The following is a 22,027-nucleotide window of genomic DNA, read 5'->3' on the forward strand; positions in this document are numbered from 1 at the left end:
CAGCATTGATAACAAAGCCCATAATGCTGATCCACGGGATTTTACCCGGTACCCCCCGGCAGCGAAGCTCGAGGGCAAAAGCCTATTTCATCCTGCTGAACTGGTCCGTTTCGAACCCGCGTGAGTGTTAAAGGTCTGAGCAGAGGACAGAGAGACAGAGACAAGGACACCGAGCTACATGAGGGGGCGGGGGATGACAGGGACGCTCCGTGTCTATGGAAACGGAGGAGAGTCGTCAGTAATTAACGAGCTGCTCAGGGTTGCCTGCATTTTAAAGGGTGTGTGTGTGTGTGTGTGTGTGTGTGTGTGTGTGTTTCACCTCGTGCGTGAGTATGTTAACTCTTTGCTGCAGATTGCCGTTTTCCGACTGAAGAAGCGCCGTCTCTTTGGACTCGAAGGAGCAGTACGACTTCCTGTCGTCCCCGAACTCACTGATCATGGGGAACTGAAGGGACAGATGGACAAACACACACTTCAGTCATCACCTTCATAACAGAAGAGGCAGATTTGGAGCCGCGAGCGCTGAAAGTTCCTGACAAATTAAGAACGATTACATCACAGACTTCGGGATTTTATAACTAAATAACAGAAGCGTCACATGGGATGACAGGGAAGGCTGAACAGAGGCGTTTTGATGAAGTATTTATGAGACGGCCTAAATATTTATAACCGCAGCAGCCAGATTAACCAAACTTCTTCCAACTCCGTTCCCACACGGGCCGCAACATCCTCTCTGCTTTCTCACTCCCATTCAACTCAGTTCATCTCGGTACCAAGTAGAGGGACGTCTGTCAAAGGGGGTTGAGATGCCGGATCGAATGGGAAGCCCATGAGGCCACAGTGACTACAGTTACATTACAAGCTGTTACAATAATGGCTAATGGCATTATATTAAAACCTAAAATGTTCATATTAAGAAACCTTCACCCATTAATAAACATGTATAATCATAAACAACATGGACACGGATAAACGTTCAGGCTGATATTGATATTTTGGGAATAATTTGAGAAAGTTAACCAATTTCTTTCATTTAAATGCAGTTAACTAAATTAATTTGTATTGCATTAATTGCATCTGCATTTTGTCCATTTTTTTCCTAGTCTGGTATTTGTCCTCTCTGTGCATTAACATTAATGAAGTCATTCTCAATGGTCCATTAAAATGGCATCAAACTGTCTTGAGTTCCTCTGCATGTCACTTTAAAAGCTTCCATGCCGGTTTTTGGTACAGCGTGGAGCTCTGGCCAGAGCCGTTCCAGACGGTAGGCGTGGCGGCGGATGTGATGAATGATACCTTGATCTCATACACTTTCAGCTTCCTCTTTATGCTGCTGTTCTCCCTCTCCAGTCCGGCCAAACGGCCCTTGATGTCCTGGTAGGCGGAAATTAAGGCGAAGTGGGAGGCGGAGTAAAGGTCCTCGGGGGAGGGCGGTCCTCTCCAACCCACCCCGCAGCCATCGTCCCTCAGGCCACCCCCATCTCCGCCCAGCAGCCCCAGCTCTCCTTCGAACAGCGACTCCATCATTCACTTCCTTAATCTGCAGATGGACATGAGAGACAGAGAGAGAGAGAGACAGTCTACAGTGTACATCCAAAGGAGAATCGTTCATTTATTCATCTTTAAAATGGTCAAAAGATATCATATTAATCAACAAAATATCACATACTGTAGCATCAAACACATAGTTATACCCTTTTACGTTTCTGTCTACCAATAATAGTAAAACGTTCACTTATGAGAAATTCTTTTTTTCCACGGACTTGGACTTATGTCGGACATATTCACTCTGTATTCACCCTGTTTTCAGGAACAACGAGCCATATCTGGCAAATATGATTTCCCCTCCGTGACTTACACAGATGTCAGCAACAGAAAGGCACTAATCCTTTAAATGGGTTTCACACGTTAAACACACACACACAGCATCCATATTTCCATATTTCACACAGAGAATGGAATCAAAGGTCATAACAGGTCCTACACGTGGCAGAAGGCACCACAGAATTTTCATATTTGCATGTTCAACAATCTGAAAACAGGCCGAATAGACTCACTCGCTCGCCCATTCACTCGTACACTCACACCTACGGTGAATTTAGAGTCGCCATCGTACCTGGGCTACGTGCAGGAGGAAACTGGAGGACCCGGAGGTGAGTAGTAACACACCAGAAGCCCCACTTGCTACCATCGTGTCCCTGAGCAAGACACTTAACCCCATGACCAGTTGGGTCATGTTAGCAGGAGGGTCAGGGTTCATTCATTGTTATTAATTCTGGGGCGGTGGTGGCCTAGCAGGTAGGAAGCGGACCAGTAATCACCCAAGGTTGTGGGTTTGAATCCCGAGCCGCCAAGGTGCCACTGAGGTGACATCCTTTTATTGCTGCTAAAAAATGTGAGACAAGTTGCCAAAATAATGAAAACGGGAACAGGGCTGGTATGTATCCCTGCTTAAATAAATTTTCCAGAAGCCGGGAGGTAGTGACACTTGTGGTTTCTGCTTCGCTCCTTTTCTTTATATTTGCACGGTTGGCTTAAAAAATGCTACTTTCTTGTGAGTTCTATCATGTGCTTGTTTATGTGTGTGTATGTATTTGTACGGGTGCATGTGTGTGTGTGTGTGTGTGTGTGTGTGTGTGTGTGTGTGTGTGGCCCAACCATCAGTTTCTCCATCTGATGCAGTGTGGAGGTGTGAGGAGACCTCAGCATGTGAGTCAGCACCATTCGCTCAGCTATTTTCATCCTCTTACATACATACCGCGTTTAAAACAGCAGACAAACACGAAACCTTCTCTCCCGCCCACATGCAGATACGCCAAGATGGACGCCTCAACCGGGCGAAGTGTGTTGGGATGTAGCGCTCATGGGTCTGAACATCATGCTGGCCCATCCACCACTCTTCCTAATGGATCTGAGGCTTTAAGCTTCAGCACAACCGGAGCATGAAGGTGCTGCTCAAGTCCATGTTCAAGTGCCGGGATTTAGAGGAAAAGAGCTGTAGTGAAAGTGCAGGTAGGAGCGAAGGGGGCCTAGCGTTTAGGAAGCGGCCCCGTAATCAGAAGGTTCGAATCCCGATCTGCCAATGTGCCACTGAGGTCCCCTTGATGAAGGTCCCATCCCCACACACTGGGGACGCCTGGGTGCCTGTCATGGTGCCCACTGCTCACCAAGGGTGATGGTTAAATGCAGAGGACACGTTTCACCGTGTGCTGTGCTGTAGTGTCTTGCAATGACAATCACTTCACTTTTCACGCGGGGATAAATAAAGTTTTTCTGATTCTGATAAGCCACTGTTCACTTTTTACCGTGTACGGATGCACTGAAAAAAGTAAACCGTTGCTGTTTAATGTGGTTGTCCTGGGTTTTTTCAGCGCAGCTCTGGTCCAGGTCATCCTGCACATTTTTGGATTTTGCCACTTGTTACCACCAGCTCAGTTGCTGCCGTTTATATTCAAATATGATTAAAATGGATGTTTAAGTGTTAAATTGTAAACTAAACCTTTCAGCCTTGTACCAGTGATGATCGCACAGGTCTGAGGATCTTTTCACCCCTCTTCACCCCTCTGCTTCTTTACTGTGTTTTTATCGCAGCTTTAACGCATTGCACTGCCTTTGATCCGCTTCTGAAAGCCATACTGAAAGTAAGACACCTTGCTGGCACACTCGTGCACAATGGGTGTTCAGCACAACCCTTTTTTCCATACAAATTGTGTGGTGTGAGTCTGTTTGGCCGGACACAGCACAGCTCTGCATTTCCATATCACACAGGCCGCCTTCGTGAGGTGTATGTATTAAACAGACGACATGCTAATGTCAGATCGACGAGAAACAAATAGGCAGGCAATACACTGTCAGTACATTCAGAACGTTTTCCTTGTGAGGTGGATGTGATGTTCAGTACCAAGCAGGAGAGGACCTACCAGACCCCTGTCATCAACAGGAGCCCAGTGTAGAGAGTGGACAGCTTCAGATACCTTGGTGTCTACCTGATACCTGTCATGGTCCTGTCACATCAACACCGTGGTGAAAAAGGCCCGGCAGCGTCTCTACCACCTTAGACACCTGAGAGACTTCAGACTGCCCTCCAAGGTGCTCAGAAACTTCTACTCCTGCACCTTAGAGAGCATCCTGATGGGAAACATCTCAACCTGGTTCAGAAACAGCACCATGCAGGACAGGCGAGGCCTACAGAGGGTGGTTCCATCAGCTGAACGCATCATCTGCACCAAGCTCCCTGACCTTCAATCCATCTACAGCAAGCGGTGCTGGACCAGGACCAGGAAGATAGTGAAGGACCTCAGCCACCCCAACAATGGACTCTTCTCTCTGCTGCGAAGTCCAACACAGAGAGCATGAGGAGAAGCTTCTTCCCACAGGCCATGCAAGCTATCAACAATGACAACACGTCGTAGAACTCCATTACACTCCAGCACTTTCACCTCAACCACTCTGGACTCTTTGCACAAACTCACTTTGCACAAAATCACTTTGCACAAAATCTCTGCTCTTTTTACTCTTTGCACAAAATCTTGCAAAGTCCGCACCCACAGTCTAGTGCTCAGCTTGTGTAGCACCAAGCGCTTCTATAGAAGCCATCATGTCATGATCCGGACTTTTCACGGGCTTCTTGTGTTCCTGATTGTCCTGATTGTTTCCAGCTGTTTATGGTTATAAATGCATTCTAGCTTTGTCCTGACTTTGCTTGGTCATTTGTCTTTTACTTACGTCTGCGTCCTTCTTCCCTGCCTTGCATGTGTCCACGTAGACAGAGGACGTTGAGTAATTTCCTTCCAAAATGCTGTGAGTGTTTGATTGGGTGTCTTTGGATGCAGAGGGATGGAATTGTCCAGGAGGGAACATAATACGCCCTGTGCAATATTCATACATGTCCACTCACATTTGTTTTATTCCACCTTTCATGTTATTCTCATTAGTTTATCGCACATTACTCTGCACCGTTTGAGTTCTATTTGTAAAATTGTGCTACTTTTACAATCTTTTCACTTGATAGTCGATTCCATTCTGCACCTCTCTCATACGTTATGATGAAAATCAGTGGAGAAGTAGATGTTCTGTGCTCCGCTTCACTTTGCCCTGAGTTCAGCCCAATCTTCAGTTGAACTCGACTCAATCTTCCTTATCTGCACGGGCCATGGGCTGGTGTGCAACCACAAACGCACACACATAAAGCAGATGTTCCACTTAACTGCTTCATTAGAGCCTCTTCCACCGGGAACGGTTCTTTACCTGGGGGTCAGAACGCACACCTACACAGAGAATAAACGGCTTTATTAGAACCCTTACCACTGGGAATCATTCACACACACACACACACACACACACACACGCTGTTTACATTTACACTCGGCCTGCCTGCAGCAGAGATTCTTCGCCGGTGGAACAGGAGTGTGGGGGAGAAAATATCATCAGCAGGGTGAGCAGCTCCTCTCCCAGTCTGGAGCTAATGTACCATAGAAATGAGGATTATGAGACACCGAGGCAGCCATTTAAAATCAAGATACATGTGCACTACTCGTCCTTTATGTTTGAGTAGACAGAAACATAAAAAAAACTAAACAAAATCAGAGGCATTCGATCTCCTCCAACTGTCCCTCTGTCTCCTCTAACTGTCCCCACCCCTGTGTTCTGGAATGAAAAGTTGACTGTTGAAAATTTGAGTTATGATGTAACATTATTTTTCATCGGGGAAGACAAGTGCGAGAACTGTGTTCACAGATGAGCTGCATAAATCAGATTTCACTCCGCAGTGAAAAACTCACGTCCTCCTTCATTTCTCTCCCAGTTGAATCCAGACAAGCTGCCAGTTGGTTCCCTGGAACTCAGAGGGCAGTGATGCTGCAGGTGGGTGTCATGAGAGAGAAACGCGGCGAGATGCCTGCCGAGGGTTCGAGCACGGACATTACTAATGCACCCCTGTTTATGCAATGCAGCGCTGGTTAACCGCCTGTTTGTGAGATCCTCCAGAACCCGCCTCCCTTCCCTCTCACTGAACAGTGAGAACAACTCGAACTATACGTGGTCTTCAGGTAAGGAATGATGATGGAGTGTCTGAAGAACAGATCACGCTTGCAATTTGCATGACAATGAGCAGTCGGGGTGAATATATACACTCACACATATATGTCTGTTGTCACGACATCCACCGGGCACCCACCCACACTACCGCTCTGGCAGCACGACGGACGGATAGTTCAGCACCACTTGCTCCGCCTCTTCTGGCAGCGACTTTCAGGCCTTGTCAGCCCCAATCCCGGCGTGGTAAAGAAACAGAAGAACTGGGAGCACAGACACCACCTGCACCACCACTCATGGGGAACAAAACCGGGAGCGACCTTCCCACCCCGCGTATTTGGCTATGGGGTTGACTGCCCTGGCACATTATACACATCTGTCTATATAAGACCTTACAGCTCACTGCTCAATACAATGCAGTCCCGACAGTGAAGCACGGTGGTGGCGGCATCATGCTGTGGGGGTGTTTTGCAGCTGCAAGAACAGGACAACTGATTGCAAACAAGGGACAGATGAATGCGACCAAGTACAGGGATATCCTGGACTAAAACGTTCCGAGGACTCCAGACTGGGTCGAAGGATTACCTTCCAAGATAATGACCATAAGCACACAGCTAAAATAAAAAAGGAACTTTTTTTACTGGCACCGAGGTGCCACTGAGCGAAGCACCGTCCCCACACGCTGCTCCCCGGGCGCCTGTCATGGTGCCCACTGCTCACTCAGGGTGATGGTTAAATACAGAGGACACATTTAACTGTGTGCACCGTGTGCTGTGCATCACAAGTGACAATCACTTCACTTCACATGTATGGAATAAATGGTTTTATTAAAGTAACGAGTCGAAGGTGCCCAATGTAGTGAAGTAAGTAAGTAGAGTTTCTAATTCTCAAATGTACTCAAGCAAAAGTAAAAAGTATGGCGATATAAACAAGGACATTATTATCAAAAAGTTACTCAAGTAAACGTAACAGAGTAAAAGTAACTGGTAAATGTAATGTAAATGTGGTTACTACCCACTTCTTATTTCTCCTTCTGCATGCAGGATTCTGCAACCTTATTTCCTGTACGGATAAAGTGTGTAACTTTGCCCGGCTGGTGATTTCATTTTGGATTTTTGCTAACATAATTCTGGGTTAGTTTATAATGTGTTGCACATCCCATGTGACTCACGTCAGGGCCGCCCTGCACGTGCTGCCGTAATTGCATAACAAAGCCGTATTCTGATAATGTGCCGTGAGTCACAGCCTTGTCCATTTGCCCACCATTTTCTCCAGGAACATCTACACCCGCACAGCCTACACGCATCTGCACGCGAACGCTTAACGTTCTGAACGAGGTCTGTCTTCTTGAGTGAATTCTGCACCCTCTAGCACAGAATCATGGGAAATGATTGCACTGTTTTGTCTGCTTCTTTGTATTTATGTGTGTGTGTTTGATGGAGTGTTCCATTACTCAAATGAAAAGTCCAGCATGTCCTTGGCAAGGACGTTAACGCTGTCAGACACACACACAGCCTCTTCAATCCTTTCAAACGTGTGAAGGAAGAATGCAATTAGCAGAGGGTGAAGACGGAAAAATACATTTATGCAACTTTTAGAATCCAGAAAAATGTTCCATGTAAAGAATAGTCAGAAATGACATTCACCTGCTGCTGGTCTTCACATCTTCATTCCATCATTTCAGGCTCAGTGAGTCAGTGAAATAAAAGATTTGTATAACTGATTATGTTTGATTGTGGGAGACAATACTGAATTTTTGCTGCTGAAAGGGGTGTGGAGGGTGTGTAGATATGAAGCCGGAGGGAGAGAAAGAAATGAGAGAGAGAGAGCTGGTGAGGACAGAGACAACATCTAAAATCCAACCACACACACACACACACTTTGCTTTGTGGGGTGCATTTTTTGTGTTTGTCTAATGTCTGTTTGCATCTGTTTAATGGTATAAATGTGTTTTGCTGTGTCATCTGTCTGGTCATTAATGTTTTATCACTGGATGTCCCTGTTTCGCCATTTCTGTGCTTTGCGCTTGTTTGCGTTCTTCCTTTCCTGCCCTGCACCGATCCCTGACATCAACTGGGATCAACGTTTGGTAAAATGATCACACTGAAACCGAACAAAGCCAACATGCCACAAGCGTGTGACAAGTGATCAGTGTCTGTCATGGTCAGAATTTCCCGGCGCTCATCCAGCTTGTGTCTCACGATGAGACGTGTGGGCTGAGGTGCCGTCTCCTCTCATGAAAAATTCACCAACAAAAAGTAATATAGTGACTGTCCAAAACACACACACACACACTGCTTTTATATACACACAGTTCAGTGTAGTCATGTAGTCATGTTCAAGAAGTAGTTCTAGCACGTTGTGTACATTTTGGTTCTTTTTGTACCAGTGTGGGTGTGATAGAGTCGTAATAGGTTTGGCTTCATCAATCATTTTAAAGGTGCTCCATCCCCCTACGAGATGATTTAACATTAATACGAGTTCCTCTATCCCGCAGTGGCTAGAAATGGCGGTCGGTGTAAAGAGTGTTTTGGTCGTTCTGCTTCACCGTTCAGAGGGCGGCAGCTCAGACGGTCGGATCTGGAATCTGTCCCCTTATGATGTCATAAGGGGAAAGGTTACCTCCCGTTTCTCATGCTTTTTCCGCTCAGAGAATTTCCCGCCCCCTCCCCTAAAACATGATCTCCACCGACCATCATGGCCTCCAAACGCGTGAAGCGTTGCAGTCGCTCGGTGATTGGATGTAAAAATGAGCACAAACGTATTATTTTTTGTTCCGTCACGCGAGACTCTGAAGAACCAGCAGGTTCATTTTATTTTTTTCAGGACACGACTTCCTGTTTTGGTTGGTGGATGGTGTTGATGACGTCATTTCCACGAATGTCCCCTCAACCCCTATAGGCCGCTCTCCTCATTAGCATTTAAAGCTACAGACGGTGAAACGGCGTGTCCTGGGGAACTTGGTGACATGCAGAAACCCAGAGTCACTTTATCTCTCAAAGCTCCTGAAGCTGTGAAGGCAGCAAAGTCTGTGCATCTCAACATTATTTCTATTGTTGTAAAAGTTATTAGTTCGTTTTGGACAAGATTTAAACATGAAAACACCTTAGTAGTTGGACCACAAAAAATTCAGGTAACAATTGCATGTGTGTCTGAAACTAATGTTGTGTTTTTGCGAGTTTGTAGAGTTTTTGAACAAATTTCCCATCCCAAGTACTGTATGATTGTCTTCTTGTGATAAGATCAAACCTGGACTAGTTGAGCACCGCGAGCAGCTCCATCTGCTCCACTTCCGAACAGTCCAGCCGTTCGGTAGATCTGTGGTCAGTCAGGCCACCAGGCCACCAGAGCGGGTATTTTAAGAACAATGAGACTGAAAATCCGCTCACGCGCTCAGCAGACGTCTCATTGGCCTTAACGGAGAGTTCGTCAGCTTTGTCCTTGTTTGTTGCTAATTGGCACCAAATGCAAGTTCCAGAAAATAGTTCCAGACTGATCCACTACATGCTGTTCACCAACAGGGTAGAAAAGTGTTTACATTTACAGCATTTACCAGACGCCCTTATCCAGAGAGACTTACAGTCAGTAGTTACAGGGACAGTCCCCCCCTGGAGACACTCAGTGTTAAGTGTCTTGCTCAGGGACACGATGGTAGTAAGTGGGGTTGGAACCTGGGTCTTCTGGTTCACAGGCGAGTGTGTTACCCACTAGGCTACTACCAGCCTGTTGATGTTGGGGAGTAATTTTTTTATAATAAAATGAACACGTAGTAAAAGTAGAAATAATAAAAAAAAGTAGAAATGATACAAACCTTTAATTTATTTAGGAAAATTCTCAAACAAGAACGTTCTAAAATAAACTGCTGTGGTTAATGCAGCTACATTCCCTTTAACGTACACTCGCATGTACGCGTGCATTGACTATATTGGCATCTTCTGCAGCAGGGGTCGTAAGTAAAGCATCAGATGAAAGATCCTTCCAGATCAGAAGGCCGCGGTGGACGTGGACGGAGACTCTCCTTATCCGGGTCTGTTCTCCTACGGAATATGATGCCACTAGAGCCCCCGCCGGGAGCGTACGAAGAGTCTTGACCTTCTTCTGCTCCATTTTACTGGGCCGCGGCCCGGCGTCCCGTAACGCTGATGCAGGAAGCACGATAACGATTCCCGTTATCTCACAACCGAGCCGGGAGCAGCCGGGTATTTTTAGGGGCACCTGGGGGATTTCTGCCCGCCCAGAGCCAAGTGCACAGCAAGCGGGTAACCTGGATTCTCCGAGCGGGGAGACGTCCAGCATCATCTCCCGCGCCCCATTTCTCCTCTCCCTGCCGAGCGATTTTCCTGCTTCGTCGCCCCTCCTCCCTCTATGTCTCATTTATGAAGTATATTACATTACGCCTCCACGCGAAGGCGTCGCGTTACAGAGCCGTTACATCACTCTCGTCTTCTCTCGCTGCTCGGCCAGGTGCTCCCCTGCAACAACGGCGTGGCGTACAACCGTAAGCGGCCAAATGCGGCTTTTGCTGCGCCCCAGAACTTCCTCTGCTGGACTACGTCAGGGACGTCTGGAGCCCGCTCCTGCTTCATCTCCAGAAACTCCGGGCCCTGTGCATGCCGCGGGGTGCAAAGGAGGCGCAAACGGGACACATCGATATCAACAATGCAGGACAGGGGGCGAGGGTTCGAGCAGCAGCGGGCGTGATTACAACCCTTCTGTACATGTGACTGGCAGCGGCAGGCTGGCCCAGGGCTGCCTTGGCGTCACAGTGAGATGTGACAGTGACGTGGCCGAGTGTCCTAGTACGTAGTGTCAGTAGATGGCGTCGCGTAACATCGCTGGACGCCATTTATTAATGTCTTGAAGAGACATGAAAAGATGCCTGAAAGAGGGAATTCTACATTGTAGGATTTCGGTGACCGACCCCACATTTAGCTTATTTTACTGCTTTTTATCCGAACCCCTCATCAAGAGAGAATAAAAAAAAAAAAAAAAAAGTGAAGCGATTGTCACATGTGATACACAGCAGCACAGCACACGATGCACACAGTGAAATTTGTCCTCTGCATTTATCCCATCACCCTGAGTGAGCAGTGGGCAGCCATGACAGGCGCCCGGGGAGCAGTGTGTGAGGACGGTGCTTTGCTCAGTGGCACCTTTGCGGATCGGGAATCGAACCTGCAACCTTCTGATTACAGGACTGCTTCCTTAACCGCTAGGCCACCACTGCCCCACCTCTGTCCCTACTGGCTGTCCCTACAGCCAGTAGGGACAGGGACTTTCCCCCTGGTGACTTTGTGGTGGTCTAAACTGGGTCAGAGCGTGGTCACGTTTAGCACAGTAATAAACCGGATTTTTATTTATTTGGTGAGCAGATCAGTCCCAGATGGATATTTAAATTATTGGGGTGAAATAGGGGTCATCTGCTGCCTTTCCTTGTTCCAACATTCGGGTTTAAACAAGACGAAAATGCAGCGTCAGGTGTCTTCTGAACGGGATTTTATCCTGGAGGACGTTCTCCCAGTGCTGAGTCTCGAGCTTTCAGAATTAGAAAACCCCATCCAGCCAAAAATGCCAACAGGCACTCAACAAAACACACACACACATACACACACAGACTGAAGCACATAAGTCAAAGCCCTGACACCAGATTGCTCTACCTTCTCAGATCCTCCAGCCTCTGCTGAGTCCTGCGGTTTGTCTCTCTACGGTCCTTTTGTCCAGCTGGTCTCAGCAAATAAAAGCCTGTTTTGTATTCTGGTGTATATTTTATTAAAAAAAATTTTATATGTTACAGTTGCATCCTATTATATTTCTTACATTTGTATACGCTTTATATGTACATGTGCAATTATGTAAGCGTGCACTAGCATGTCTTATTCTCCTGCCATAATCATGTCTTGCCTTTTCTATCAAATTTTACTCCATTTGCTCCAGAGAAATGTTATTGTTCTGTCTGGGTCAACGATAAACATTCTATGAATCTTTTCTATTTAATATTACAATAGATTATAATTATAGTAATGGGACTGTTGCATGTTACATTAGGAACATTTAACATATTAACTCTGAAATAAATTGTGTTGTGTACTATGTGCTACCCTAAAATACAAGATTATGCCGAGACCATCACATATTCCCATACATTTCAGCGTATGACATTTTTTCAGCGGTCTGTTGGTGTCCTTGTGATCAGAGGACAGAACAGCGGACTCGTATTGTCAGCCCACCCCCCGTCTGAACATGAAACAGGCCGCGTCGGTCCAGGAGGATCAAAAGAAGCACTTAACCTCTCCTCATTACAGCCCCCCATCCCAGGGACGCGCGGGACACGCGATGAATAAAAGAACGAGGAGGGACAGAGACGCCCGGCCGCGCCTTACATAAACCTGCCTTCGCGTCAGTGCTGCGCGGCGCCACCGGGGACGGAGTGGAAGAGGACTTGACTCACCTGCCGTGACTCGTGACATTGAAAAGCAGGAGAGAGAGAGAGAGAGAGAGAGAGAGTTTCTGGTTTACTGCGTTATGTCCAGTATAATCACGGAGAACACAGCTATGGCGAGCTCTGCCGAGATAAAGAGGCGAGCCCGTCCTCACCGCGTCTCAGATGGACGGCCGCCGGCCTTCAGCTCAGAAAAAGACAAACTGAGAGAACTTGGCTTGACACTTCACAGGACGTCGTCCTCTCAAAACGTCCCTCAGCCAGAGGACACGGGGCTAAACGTCGTTTAGGCTGCAACGTGGCACCGATGTTCGTTTCTCTACCAGCCATCTGTCCATACAACAAGAGGCGAAGTTTCTGCGCACGACTCCAGTTCGGTTGAAAGTCTTCCCTTTAAAGCGTTTATTCATTTCTTTCTGAGACAGCGTGGTGTTCGTTGCCATCCGGAAATACAAGGTTTAACCCTCCGGCCAGTTCGGTTCGGTTTAGTTTGAAGAGCTAAGGGTGACGGTTAAATACAGAGGACACCTTTGGTTGTGTCACCGTGTGCTGTGCTGCAGTGTCTTACGATGACAATCACGGGGTGGTGGCAGCATTTTCTTTTCCCTTCGTGGCCTCCTTACAGTCAATCTCATCCCATGGAGACCGTCACAGGAAATTATAAAACACACACACACACACACAGCGCAGAGAGAGAGGGGAGAAACACGCCATGGCTGCCGACGCGCCTGCTGATTATCTGGAGGACAAAACTTGTGATTCTCTCCCCGGCGTCAGACTCTTAAATTAGATCTTGCAGACGGCCGCTCCCCCTCCCTCCAGCAGCAGAGCAGATATCCATGAAACCTCCTGCCCCCAACTTTACCCATCATGCCCAGGGGCCCAGAAGAAGACCTGGAGGGGAACGTCTCACACGAACCTTACATTCATACAAGGTCCACAGAACCTGACCAGAACCTAGTCTGCAGAACACAAGACCTCCACCTTCTTCCATCACCACAGCAACGGAGAAGCATCATCATCACCATCATCACCATCATCATCATCATTAAACTGCCTAAAATGTCCTCTCACGACTTTTGCGTTAATTTGATCTCCGACCTGAGAAGATCTCGCCGCTTCTGGCGTTATAACGACCCTCCTCCGTCTCATAGAAGAAAGAATATTAAACACAAGCAGATGTGAGCAGCCAGACGGGGAACTTCCAGGAAAACTGGGATAACGGCAACTTCATTCCCCGCTGGTGTTCCTGTTAACGATCTTCTTCTGCTGCTGCTGCTGCTGCTGTGTTCCTGCGTCGCCGGGAGAACGAGCGGAATATTCCGTCCTCGGTCGCGGGCGGCGAGTTGAAGGTGGCCGCGGAGCCCGGTACTCACCTCTGCTGCTGCTGCTGCTGCTGCTGATGATGATGCTGATGATGCTGGTGGTGCTGATGATGATGATGCTGATGATGCTGGTGGTCCTGATGCTGCGCCATGGCTGCTGAGGAGCACCGGCGGCTCGGACGCTGGAGCGGCTCGGCTCGGCGCGCGTGCGTGCGCAGGTCGGCGCTGATTGGCGCGGCGCGGCTCCCTGGTCTCACCCAGGTCCGGTCGTAGATGCGCAGGCGGGCGGCATCGCGCCGCACGTCGAGCCGCTCGTTTACTAAATTATTACAACGGGTGACAACGGGAGCAGGACAGGGGGACCGTCGCTGTGACCACGGATTCGCCTTCCATGTGAATATAAAATGAGTTCATGTGGACACATTGTGACAATGACAGTGTGGGGGACAGGGGACCTCAGTGGCACCTCGGGATTCGAACCCTTTTTATACAGCTCCGCCCCATTTGAGACATTTGAGTTGAGGGGTTGAGAAATTTTAGTTCATTTTTTAAAATTACATTTACCAGACGTCCTTATCCAGAGCGACTTACAGTCAGTAGTTACAGGGACAGTCCCCCCCTGGAGACACTCAGGGTTAAGTGTCTTGCTCAGGGACACGATGGTAGGAAGTGGGATTTGAACCTGGGACTTCTGGTTCACAGTCGAGTGTGTTACCCGCTAGGTCACTACCACCCAACAGGTACAACAGGTACAACCTGCCAAATAAATTGTAAGAAGGGCTTCACGCAGAGTCGGTGCACCAAGCTTTTGTTGACAGACAAGGTAAGTTTTGGGGGATGTTCGTCCATTCGTCCTTGCAATAGACCTTCTGCCCTTTGAAAACTCAAAAATTCTCAGTGATATCGGGGCACATCCAGCCTGGAAGCTTTATTATGCAAAGATGTTTCCAGTCTGGGGGAATTTGGGGGAAATTGACTCCTAATTCACAAGATTCCTGTTCCATTTACTCGTGAATGAAAGCTGCCTGGCAGCAGCATTTTTAATAATCCAGAGCATTTCTGCCGGCACGACTGCTTTCTTAAAATCCTATTCAAATCCTTAAACCCCAACATGGTCGTTCCAGGCCAAACAGCTCCGCGGATTCTCCGCCCTTGGGTGCAAATGTGAACACAATCACCAAGGCATGAGCAGAATGTGGTCCACGTCCAAACATCCTGAACAGGTTGGACTTCAGAGTGGAAATGTACTGGCGATTCCATACAACCAAAAGCATTGAACTCACGTGCATCATTATATAAGCAGCGCCGCACAGTTTCATTTCCTTAAAGCACAACTATGCACAGCTACACTATTTTATCTTTCAAGAAGCGTAAATAGAAGAGTTGTATCCGGCAAGTCCTCATTTGCCACCAGGAGATGGCGCTGTAATACACTTTTGAAAGGCCCTTGGTTTTATTCTTTTCCCATTTCATCACAGCTGGAGATTTCTGGCATTACCGCCGTTCATACTTTGCCTGTAGCTGAGTGCACACCGAGATTCGCCGCTCTAGGCCGGACCTGGCCGGGACGTTCCTGGAACAACCGCTGCATTTGTTGATGTCTAGTTGGCAGAAGGTCACAAAACATGCATGGCTGACCAATGAATTAACACTCAGCTTATGTAAGGCCGCTCGTGGTGCGATTGATCGGAACACCGTGTTCCCAACCGCGGAACTATGTTCTTCTCCTGCGGCGGGCAAACAGAAGTTCACGGAATGGATGTCATTTTAATCCTCGAAAAGCCTGCAAAATGCACACGGGCGTGTTCATGCTTTTATTGTTAATGATGAATATACAACTGAATAGAAAATGAAGTTTATGTTCTAAATAAGATTTAAAGCAAAAGATTAGATTAGATTATTACTGAAAGAAAATCATTTGATTTACTTCATTGAATAATGGACATTATCGGCCTGATTAGTCCTTATTCCTCTGCGCTATTTCAAACTAAAAATATGAAGTTAGATAATCTTGATTTTTTTAAAAATGAAGTTGATCACAAGTAATATTTCAAATTATTCTCTTTTAACCGTGATGTGTTAAATTCCATGTAATTAACATTCCATTACTTCAGACATCATGATGGCAGAAATGCAGGTAGGCACAGAAAATTGACTGAGGGACCGGTTTTCGGGGTACGAATTACGACCTTATCCAGAGCGCCTTACAATCAGTAGTTACAGGGACAGTCCCCTAGACAGGGACACCATGGTAGTAAGTGGGGTTCGAACCTGGGACTTTGTGGTCTGGTGTCTGCCCTCCAGGCTACTAACACCCCAAAACCTGCACCCAACACACGATTTGTATTTGGGGTAAATTCTGGGGCCGGGCGACCTGAGGACAGGGTGGTGGGCTGCAGGGACACGTTTCTTGCATCAGCCCTCGCCACGCCCCCAGACCACCGCCGCATCCTATTGGCCGGCGCTGGCCAACGTCCGGCAATGGCGCGGCCTTATTGGCCTGCGGCCGTGGGGCGTGGCCAATGGAAATAAACGCCGGGCTGGGTCCTGCTGGACCCCCGGAGCCTCCTCTGCCAGCAGGAACCACGGATCCGGCATGAAGTTCGTGCGGCTTGTGCTGGCCAACGCGCCCAAACACATCGAGCACTTCTCCAAATTCTCCCCGTCTCCGCTCTCCATGAAGCAGTTTCTGGACTTCGGTGAGTGTCCGAGCGAGTGGAACGTTGTCCGAGTCCAGATGGTGGTCCCGCTTCACCTCTGCTCCGCTCCAGGCTCCACGAACGCGTGCGAGAGGACGTCGTTCGCGTTCCTGAGGCAGGAGCTGCCGGTGCGTCTCTCCAACATCATGAAGGAGATCGGGCTGCTGCCCGGCCGCCTGCTGGCCACGCCGTCGGTGCAGATGGTGCAGAGCTGGTGAGAACTTTCCTGCCTCACCTTTGTCCCAGTTTGTGTTTGCGCGTCACGTGGTCCGTTGTTTTCATGACGTCACAGCAGCGGTGGCACGTCCGAGGTGTCCATACATCTCACCAAAATGTAGCACAATTTACCAGACGCCCTTATCCAGAGCGACTTACAGTCAGTAGTTACAGGGACAGTCCCCCCCTGGAGACACTCAGGGTTAAGTGTCTTGCTCAGGGACACAATGGTAGTAAGTGGGGATTGAACCTGGGACTTCTGGTTCATAGGCGAGTGTGTTACCCGCTAGGACACTACCACCCACATATCCACCGTTTATCCGCAATTTACAGATAATTCTACTCAGTATTACTGTAGTGCCGAGAGGATATTGTGCAGCTTTTTTATTAGTCTGATAAAGCTATATATACATATATACACAACCATAACATAACATGAACACTTATTCGTTTTCCACTAAAATAATTTTTGTGTGTGTGTGTATATATATATATATATATATACGACCTCTATATTAGTAAATTTTACATATATAATATAATTTGAGCTGCCACTGAATAAGTGAACTATTTATCCTTGGCTGGGAAATAAAGTATTTGTCATCTTAAAGGGGAACTCCAGCACGTTTGAACTGATTCTCACATTATTGTTCTCAGCTGACAAAATATGAAAGACCTTGCTCCTCCCCTAGCGGAGATTGCACCCAAATATTAACATCAAGCTAAACAGTGTTTTTGTCCCACAAAAGAGGCTGTAAGCTCTTTGTAAGCTCACTGGTGGTGAAGAAACGCTATAAAGCAAGCGACACCAGCCACTGTCCAGCGGCACTGACATTTTACATTTACATTTACATTACAGTGAGAATTCAGGAGGAAAATCTGTAGTCCAGGCTCTTCTCAGTGGAGGACTGGCAGAGAACAAACATACAGCATTCCTGTCTGGTTTCCAAAGCAACCATGACGAGAATATGTGGTGGATAAGTGCGTATTGGGGGGTGCAGAAGAGGACGTTTTTGACATGAGGGCTGCCTTTGACACCGTCTCTATGGTCTCAGTGTTTTACTGCTTTTCTGCAATTGGGACTGGAAATGCATGAAGGAACCCGAGAGGTTTGGACGATGATTCGTCTTCCTTGCATGGCCTAAAACATGCAACCAAAGTCACGCTGAGCATGAAGAAGGTCAACGTCCTGGAGTGACCCGGGGACAGGGTAGTTTTTTATAGCCTGGCCAGAGTTCATTGTTCTAAGAGGCACTACATGGTCGCAGCCGTCATAACTGTAGGCAATCTTATCCCAATTCACACAAAAAAAATAACTAGGTTAAAGTTGAGTTTATGAATAATTAAATTAACTTGTATACCTTCACGGTTGCTTTTTTTAACATCCAACAGTTTCAGATGAACTACAGTCGTGGCCAAATGTTCTGAGAATGACAAATTCTGGGCAGTGGTGGCCTAGTGGTGGCCTAGCGGTTAAGGAAGCGACCCCGTAATCAGAAGGTTGCCGGTTCGAATCCAGAGCCGCCAAGGTGCCACTGAGGCGCCACCGAGCAAAGCACCGTCCCCACACACTGCTCCCCGGGCGCCTGTCATGGCCGCCCACTGCTCACTCAGGGTGATGGTTAAATACAGAGGACACATTTCACTGTGTGCACCGTGTTTGCTGCTGTGTATCACATGTGACAATCACTTCACTTAATTAATAAAATTCTGTTTTTCACAAAGTCTTCTTGCTTCAGTGTTTTTAGACCTTTGTGTCGGTTGTTTCTGTGCTGTATTGAAGTATAATTACAAGCATTTAATACATTCCAAAGTTACATCAAGTTTATGGAAAGTCCGTATTTGCAGTGTAGGCCCTTTATTTCAAGTTTAGAGTCGTAGTTTCCTGGCCACAAGCCCGAAATTTCAACGTTTTGTTCCCCGAGCCACTTAGTTCTCACCTTGTCTTTATGGCGGCGTGCTCCATCATGCTGGAAAAGGCCTCGTTCTTCTCGCATGGTTGGGAGAAGTTGCTGTGTTTTGTGTCATTGTTCATAAAACTGCCACCAGCTCTGTGGAGGTGCCCGATTGGTACCTTTCAAGTGCAGTAGAAGTGCAGCTGAAAATCATACCATAAATACACTGTCCAAGACCTTCCATTCCACCTGACTGTCCTTCGTGACCGCAGGTACGTCCAAAGCCTGATGGAAATCCTGGAGTTTTTGGAAAAGAACGCTGAGGACCATGCCGTTTTGGCAGAGTGAGTTTTTCGGGGGTTTTTTTGGCTAAAACACACACACTCTACTTTAACAGCACAGTAACGTCCTCCGGTCCCTCCGGCAGGTTTGTGAACGTTCTGGTCAACATCAGAAACCGGCACAACGATGTTGTCCCCACGATGGCCCAAGGCGTGATCGAGTACAAGGAAGCCTTCGGGCAGGACCCCGTGACCAGCCAGAACATTCAGTATTTCCTGGACCGTTTCTACATGAGCAGGATATCCATCCGCATGCTCATCAACCAACACAGTACGCTCAGTCGCGGAAACCCCACAACTTACTACTCTACCCAGCAGCCCCTCCGTAACCTAGGCAACATACACTATTCAGATTCCTTGCACGTGTTGATGGGCTGAACTTGATTGCAGGTCTGGTTTTCGACGGAGCAGCAAATCCAATCCACCCCAACACCATCGGGAGTATTGACCCTTGCTGTGACGTGGTCCAGGTCGTGAGAGGTGGGGACGCGGCAGCTTCTCCTATTAGGAGGCTCTGTGTGTGTTCCTTTTTTAACGTGGTGTGTTTTACCTGTTCGTAGATGCATATGAAAGTGCTAAGATGCTCTGTGAGCAGTACTACCTCACGTCCCCCAGCCTGGACCTGAAGGAGCTGAACCGTAAGGAAATATTTCTAACGTCAGGACGTTTTAGAAGCTTCCACTTCATCTTAAATAACGTCATACATCAGTTGTTACATGGACATGCATGGACATGCATTCATAGTCAGTTTCCTGATGGAAGGGGCTTCGCTGTCCAGTTCCTCTTGTCCCGTGTGTACGTTCTGCATGAACTCTGAGCAGAAGGTGGGAAGCTCCGTCCAGCTGCTCGTATTTTTTATTGCCTTATTTCATATTTTCCCCGTGACAGTGAAGAGCAGGACGCAGCCCATTCACCTGGTCTATGTGCCGTCGCACCTGTACCACATGCTGTTCGAGCTGTTCAAGGTGCGCGCCGTTCACCACCGCAGCCCATTATGTTGCGACTGGCCTGTGGTTTAACGCCTTCTGCTCGCCTGCTCTTCTGCAGAATGCCATGAGGGCCACCATTGAAAACCACAAAGACAGTTCCGACCTCCCGCCCATTGAAGTCCTGGTGGCCATTGGTGGCGAGGATCTCTCTATCAAGGTTTGCTGTCGGTTCTGCCCTGGGGGGGTTTTCTCCAGCACTATTTATAGGCTGGCTGCCCTGGAGTCCACGCCCTCAGTCACCCAGTGGGTACATCTGTCTTTCTCTCTCTCTCTCTCTCTCTCTCTCTCTCAGATGAGTGATAAGGGAGGTGGGGTGCCCTTCAGGAAGATGGAGAACCTCTTCAGCTACATGTACTCCACGGCACCCACGCCCACAGTGGGGCAGCAGGATCGCGCTCCTCTGGTGAGGCTGCCTTTAAACTCTAGAACACAGTTCAGAGGTGCTGTCTGTCAATCTATTACACTTTTCTAAATTGATTATTAGCACCCTGTTTTTTTTCGTCTGGACACGGAGAGCAAATTGTTGACACTTTTGACAGAAATATGAAAAATGTAAGTGGGACATTTTTTTTATATGTGTCACTTTGGCATGGGATGTGATGGTATGGTGTTGCTCAAGGTTCTGTTATTGGACCCCGCCAGGAGAAATTCTAGTTGCGAGGAGAGAATACATATTTAAAAAATCGGAAAAATGATTTGATTTCCGATAAAGCCATGCTCCTTGGCCCGCAGGCTGGTTTCGGCTACGGTCTACCCATCTCTCGCCTCTACGCCCAGTACTTCCAAGGCGACCTGCAGCTGTACTCGATGGAGGGACATGGCACGGATGCTGTGATCCATTTGAAGGTAAAAACTTGTTACTCAGAATTCTATATAATATATTTATAAATACTGATAAATACTTATACTGATATGATGATATTTATGATAAAAAAAAATCTGTCCCCACACTCAGGCTTTGTCCACAGACTCGGTGGAGAGGCTGCCGGTGTACAACAAGACTGCTAAGCGGAACTACAAAGTGAGCCAGGCGGCAGATGACTGGTGCGTTCCCAGCAGAGAGCCGCTGGACATGGCTGTGTACCGACTCGCCAAGTGAAGCAGCTTCAGAACCGTGCCGGAGAGAGAGCGCTGACCACAGTGACCACAACACAGCATAGACACTCATAACGCGGCTGGGCCCGTCCAGCGGCCGGTGGTCGGCCGATCCAGATGGACGTGGTGGCAGTCAGAGGAAGGCATCAGGACCAAAACAAACCCACGCCGCCCCCTTTATCCTCAGGTACTGATGCTGGAACATGGAGGCCTTCAATGATTGTTAGAGCAACCACAGTTCAGACACAACAGAGGGCGGGGCACAAAACCAGGAAGTCAAAGAAACACACTGGTGTGTGTAGAAACATCTCAGTTGAGACAGCTGTCGATTTTTGCCAGTAATCATGAGGCTCATAATAATTGAGATCAAGGGTCGGTTGGATCATATTCCTTTGTTCACTTATCATGAAGCACTAGGAGTGCAGTGTGAGATAAATGCATAGGTTCAATCCTTGGGAACACTGGTTTGATGTCCTAATCTTATATTTCAGTCGGTGGATGTTTAGGATCAACACACAAATTGAATTACACCTAAAAAAAAAGATATTTGAAAAGTTTTTTTCAATTCTGGTGCATAGGTGTAAATACTGTTCCCTTTTTCAATATTTTTGGTACTTAAAACTAGAAGCTAATGAACTGTTTATTTTATGAATGAAATGATATGATTTTCTGTTTTCTCAGTGTTGCAGTCTGTATTAAACCGCAAGGACTTTTCAAAGCCCCGGAATTGAGTACATTGCCTGCATGCGTTCATACATGTGTGTGTTGGGCAGGTGTATTCGTGCTGAATCTGGGTCCAGTGAGATAGGGGTCAGGCATGTCGCATGGGGGAGTGGTTTGGCTCGGCTTCGGGTGAATAAATAAGTTTTCTAAAATCCATTTTTATTTCCCTCACATTTGCATATTTACTCTGTTAAATAGGAATAAAGTGTAATATATAAATTAGCCATAATACAAAATATAAGTAGCTTAAACACAAATTTAAAAGCAGTTTC

General features: G+C 47.4%; 2 protein-coding genes across 3 annotated transcripts in view; one reads left to right on the forward strand and one right to left on the reverse strand.

The window, feature by feature from the left end:
• Nucleotides 1–13,983, reverse strand: part of tbkbp1 (TBK1 binding protein 1) — a 28,726-nt gene extending 14,743 nt beyond the window's left edge. The window contains exons 1-3 of one of the 2 annotated variants that reach the window (XM_028989752.1): nucleotides 13,849–13,983; nucleotides 1,297–1,540; nucleotides 320–445 (exon numbers count right to left, since the gene is read on the reverse strand). In XM_028989752.1, coding sequence (XP_028845585.1) covers nucleotides 320–445; nucleotides 1,297–1,527 — 357 coding nt within the window. In that variant the 5' untranslated portion in view covers nucleotides 1,528–1,540; nucleotides 13,849–13,983. Of the gene's footprint in view, nucleotides 1–319; nucleotides 446–1,296; nucleotides 1,541–12,481; nucleotides 12,597–13,848 lie in introns of those variants that run through there. The other variant, XM_028989753.1, reaches the window with a different exon arrangement.
• A 2,353-nt stretch (nucleotides 13,984–16,336) lies between these two features.
• pdk2a (pyruvate dehydrogenase kinase 2a) lies at nucleotides 16,337–21,751 on the forward strand. The gene is made up of 11 exons (XM_028989791.1): nucleotides 16,337–16,496; nucleotides 16,569–16,710; nucleotides 18,880–18,951; nucleotides 19,035–19,219; nucleotides 19,339–19,428; nucleotides 19,509–19,586; nucleotides 19,837–19,913; nucleotides 19,996–20,094; nucleotides 20,230–20,340; nucleotides 20,670–20,783; nucleotides 20,893–21,751. Exons 1-11 carry the CDS (start codon nucleotides 16,394–16,396, stop codon nucleotides 21,034–21,036), a joined length of 1,215 nt encoding a protein of 404 aa, XP_028845624.1. The 5' UTR covers nucleotides 16,337–16,393; the 3' UTR covers nucleotides 21,037–21,751.
• The last annotated feature ends 276 nt before the right edge of the window (nucleotides 21,752–22,027 follow it).

The sequence above is a fragment of the Denticeps clupeoides genome, chromosome 8 (genome assembly GCF_900700375.1).
Source record: "Denticeps clupeoides chromosome 8, fDenClu1.1, whole genome shotgun sequence".
NCBI lineage: Eukaryota > Metazoa > Chordata > Actinopteri > Clupeiformes > Denticipitidae > Denticeps > Denticeps clupeoides.